At 36.9% G+C, this 4,618-nt stretch overlaps 1 protein-coding gene across 1 annotated transcript in view; it reads right to left on the reverse strand.

The window, feature by feature from the left end:
- Positions 1–3,411, reverse strand: part of LOC107098778 (mothers against decapentaplegic homolog 2) — a 12,847-nt gene extending 9,436 nt beyond the window's left edge. Inside the window, exons 1-2 of the mRNA XM_015396622.1 lie at positions 3,252–3,411; positions 1,367–1,766 (exon numbers count right to left, since the gene is read on the reverse strand). Of these exons, the coding sequence (XP_015252108.1) occupies positions 1,367–1,599 (233 nt within the window). The 5' untranslated portion in view covers positions 1,600–1,766; positions 3,252–3,411. The remainder of the gene's footprint in view (positions 1–1,366; positions 1,767–3,251) is intronic.
- Between the last annotated feature and the right edge of the window lie 1,207 nt (positions 3,412–4,618).

A 4,618-nucleotide genomic window follows, 5' to 3' on the forward strand; every position in this document is an offset into this window, starting at 1 on the left:
TGTTTAGACCCTTCAGTCACAACATCACCGGATAGACTTAATGTTACACTGGGAATCTGTAAAAGTTATTTAAATACCAAGGTTTGGTATCATATAAAGACACTTAAATACTAACATATTATTGTTTTTTTTGGGGTTTTTTTTACAAACAGATCATTTTTCAGCACGAGTCGAGCTAATCAAAGGAGACAAAATGGGAAATAAGGTTTTCAAAGTGTGACATATACTGAATTATAAAGCCAAACTATCCATTACTTTTGTTTGTAGCACATTTAAAATAAATCTTCAACTCTATATGTAGAATAGTCTAATCTAGAATCAGATATATCAAGGTTAAATCACTTCATTTTTTATGGTTTACATATATTTTAAACAGGGTCAAAACTGAAATACTGTTTTATTATTCTGCATTAGTCCCATTTTTTCTGACCAATTTTAAAGTTTTAAGTCCCAAATCAGATGTTAAATAAACAAAAGAAAATAAAAAATAATGAATATTAAATCCTAGAAAATGAATTATTTTTTCTAATTCTGGTTTCTGGTTTTACCACTTTTTCAGCTGCTTATCCACTGGTTCTAGTTTAACCCAGTTTACAAACTTTACCATCTGATACTTTATGCAGACAAAAGGTTTAGCGTTGGTCAGCTTACAGAGAAATTAACCCAAAATAGTGGAACAAGAATTTGCGTTTCTAATAAAAAGGAAAATTGTATCACGGCATTGTGTGGTTTTATAAAGTTGTAGTTTTGAGTTGTGGTGCAGCAGGCGTCACATATATGGAGAATATAAGCCTTTAACGCAGCTTTTAGGGTTCAACCCCCAACCTTTGCTGCATGTCCTCCTACTTCTCTTGCATAGAAACTCCAGGCAGTGGAAAAGATTTCTCCTGTTTGCATGTAGCCTAAAATTGCTTTGGTCATCGTATTGTGAGAAGCTAATAGTGGCCCTTGCCAACCCAAAACAAGCCTTTAGCAATAACAATCAGTAGACTAAGTACAGACACATATAAACATTTGAGATGATTCCTGGAAACTCTTCATTGAGAAACAAATTCTTCCAATGAGCTTTAGTCTGGGTTATCAAGGCTGGCTGGCTGATAAAGAGAACATCTTTCTCTTGGCCTTAATAAAACCTGTCAACTCTGACAACACTGCTGTATTAAAATATACGGCTAAACCTCATCGCTGAAATAATCTGGAGCTTTTTTGCACCCCTGAAGAAATCTTAAGATTTAAGCTTTTGTCCTGACCGCCTTATAGTATTGGAAAAGAATAAGGAAACATAAGAAAGCTTTAAACAAACACATAGAGAGGAACCAAAGTTTTCCTGACGGGTCTGAAAGGTAACTGGGAATCTGCATCTCACCTTGGGATGGTGACACACTTTGTGTTGCAGTTTTGTGTGGTGATAGCTTTCTCCAGTTCCAGCTGACCCGTCTTCTTTAGTTTCTTCACTAGGCTTTTCACAGCTTTTTCACACCATTTCTCCTCTTGTCCGTTCTGTTCACCGCCCCCTGCTAAACCCGGACCACTTGTTGACTTCCTCCAGCCCAAGAGCCTCTTCACCACAGGAGGGGTGAATGGCAAGATGGACGACATCTTAACCGCTGAGAGTCTCCAGTAGATTTGGTTAAGCTCTCTCTCGCCAACAAAGTGGGAACTGGAGCTACAGCTCTGGGCCCTTGCCTTGAGGAGCCCCTTTAGTGAATTGTGAGTCACTGGGTGGGAGCCAGCGCTAGCAGTGTTCAGTCAAAAGATTCAAACACCTTTAAAAAATAAAAATAAAAATCACAAAGTTAGAAAGAGCATGAGAATATATTTATAAAAACTATGCAATGATATTAGTATTTAAGCAGAGCAACAACCAAATAAAACTACATCCAAGCACAACGTGTTTGTTTACAAGTTAGTAAACTACATTAAAAACTGCGAAACATTGGTCAGATCAAATTCAGGTCAAATTGGGAAGTTTGAGTCACAGGTTCACAAAAGCAGCACCCTGTGGTTGTTACAGCTTTGACATACTTTGGATTGTGTTGCAATGAGTGTTTTTAGCTTCTATGTCCAAATTAAATGTTTTGCACTCTTCTTATAAATGATGATCAGCAAGTTAAATAGCTATTTTAAGATAGATAAATAAGCACAGCCTATTTTTTCTAAATTAAACTAGTATTTCTCACATTATTTTGAGGCCTGTCACTCAGCCCTCAAAATAATAAAAAATAAATAAACACAATCCTAACGAGGAGAACAGTCCTCAAACAAACACCTGATTGGTCTGATCTCTTCATCTCAATATTTAATTAAAACCTGTCTCTTTAATTAAATATTGATTAATCTGAGTGATTTATCAATAAGACAGAATCACAACAAATGCTAGAGATAACAGCTCGGTTTAAGCAATAAATCAAACCCAATATACACGTTGATGGCAGGTGGCCACGGAGCTTTTCTAAACTTATTAACAAAATAAAATTATTCTTTTCAAAATCTAAAACAGCGTCAGTGCACCGGTGTGGAACTAGACATTATTTATTAGTCTGTCAGCAGCAGTCCAAGCTAACTGGCTTTTCAGCTGACATAGTTGTAGGACTTTTGTTTTCTATCAGAAATACCAACAGATCCAGAAGAAAACTCAATTGATGCTGCTACCTGACTGTAATCGGACAGTATTATTAGTGACAGGGGCGATAGAGCTTTAATTACCGCCACTGGAGAGGCCCGGCTGTTAGCTACCTGGAGGGGGCCTACTGAACTCAAAACAACATTAGCACTGCTAGCATTAGCTTCCAAAATGCACAAGCAATATCTTTTCAAATAAAGGGTGACGAAGAAAAGCTAAGACTTTTTTCTATCATACACGGCTGATTAACAACAAAAAAGTATAGCTAAAGGATCTGACGTTAGCTTAATGGAGCTAGCAGTCAGCTTGTTATCAAAAATCCTTTTGTTATGATCAGCGGAAAACCCTCCCAGTACGCAACAGTCCAGTGCGGCGACAGTTTCACACAAAACCCGGCTTATTTAGACCGAGCCTTTTAAACCCGGTCAGTGGTTTTAAATGCAAAGCTGTTTCATTTCAATCCAGCTACCCGTCGACTCCTGGGATATCCATAGCAAAGTGTGTTAGCATCTTGGACGAACTCTTCCAAACTGCTGAGGCTCCCGCTGGCTAACGGAGTAACATCGCCGCAGCTTCAAAACAACTCCATTCCAAGCCGAATAATTAAAGAAAGCATTTAGATAGTTACCCAGGTTTCAAGTCAAGGGAGCCGCTTCAAGAGTGCTTATCGCGTGGAGACATTAAACCCACTAAAATTATCCTTTGGGTGCAGTTTAGAAGCTAAATCATCTAGGGATCCTCTAAAGTTGCTACCAGCGCTACAGTTGCTCGTTAGCTCAGTTAGCGACGCCGGGGAGCAGGTTACAAACGTCACAATGACGCAATAACTCCTAATCCATCCCCGCTGAACGACTAAAATAAATATTAATGGAATATCAAAACAAGGAAACAATTGTTTGCAGTATGTTTATTGTCAATCTAACACGCAGTTGTCTATATCTGCAATGTTACAAAATGAAAGAAACCATGTTGGCGATATTTAATATTTTATCTGAGGTAAAATTGTTTGACTTTACTAGGGTTCATTGCAAAGGATCATACATTATTGGTCACGGTCTAAAACTTCATCATACTTTTACCCACGTATAAGTAAAAATTATCCTCTAAAAAAATTACAAAATTAAAAAACTATTTGGAAAAAAGGCTACTCAAGTACTGACAAGCTGATGCACTTACTACCAGTAGTCTAATAAAAAAAAAAAAAACGAATTGGGAATTAAATTTTTTTTTAAGCATACATAGCCTAATTAATATATTCTATTAATAATAGTGTTGCGCCGATGCCATTTTTTGGCCCCGATACTTGGCTGTGCAGTATCGGTGATACCATACCGATGCCATCTGTTTGAAATTGATTTGTGTGTATATATATATATATGAAGAACTGCATACTACTTGGATGTAAAATAATGGCCATCATGGCTTTGTTAAGCTGCTGCCTACCTTTGTGAAGAAGGAAAAAGACTAATATAAAGTGAATCCAGTAGAACTTTTTACTGCCTACCTGGAATGGGTGACAATAGATGAATAAACCTTTGGCTCTCAAAATGGTATCGGTGCCCTATTTGTTGGTACTCGCCGATACCGATACCACCATTTAGGTGCTGGATCGGGGCCCCGCCTGACACTGGTATCGGTGCAACACTAATTAATATATTCTATTAAATGTTAAAAGGGCAATATTATCGCCATTACTGTAAATATGTAGTAGAAATTTTACACATTCAGTAATAAAATGTCAAAGGGTATGGTATTGCAGGATGGTAATTTAAGAAGAGGAATGACTTTTAGGATTTTTGAGTTATAAAACTTTAAAAATCCATGGTTACATTTTTTAGAATAGGTTAAATTATGGTATACTGTTTACTGTAAGTGAACGTAACCTCCAAATGACACTACGGACTCAGCAGATTAAAAAAACAAAACATTTGACCAATAAGCTTTGAGTACAAAAAAGAGGAGTGTCTTTCAATGTTGCATATTTGTTTAGGAAAA

The sequence above is a fragment of the Cyprinodon variegatus genome, unplaced genomic scaffold, assembly GCF_000732505.1.
Source record: "Cyprinodon variegatus isolate N-32 unplaced genomic scaffold, C_variegatus-1.0 Scaffold809, whole genome shotgun sequence".
NCBI classification, from domain to species: Eukaryota; Metazoa; Chordata; class Actinopteri; order Cyprinodontiformes; family Cyprinodontidae; genus Cyprinodon; species Cyprinodon variegatus.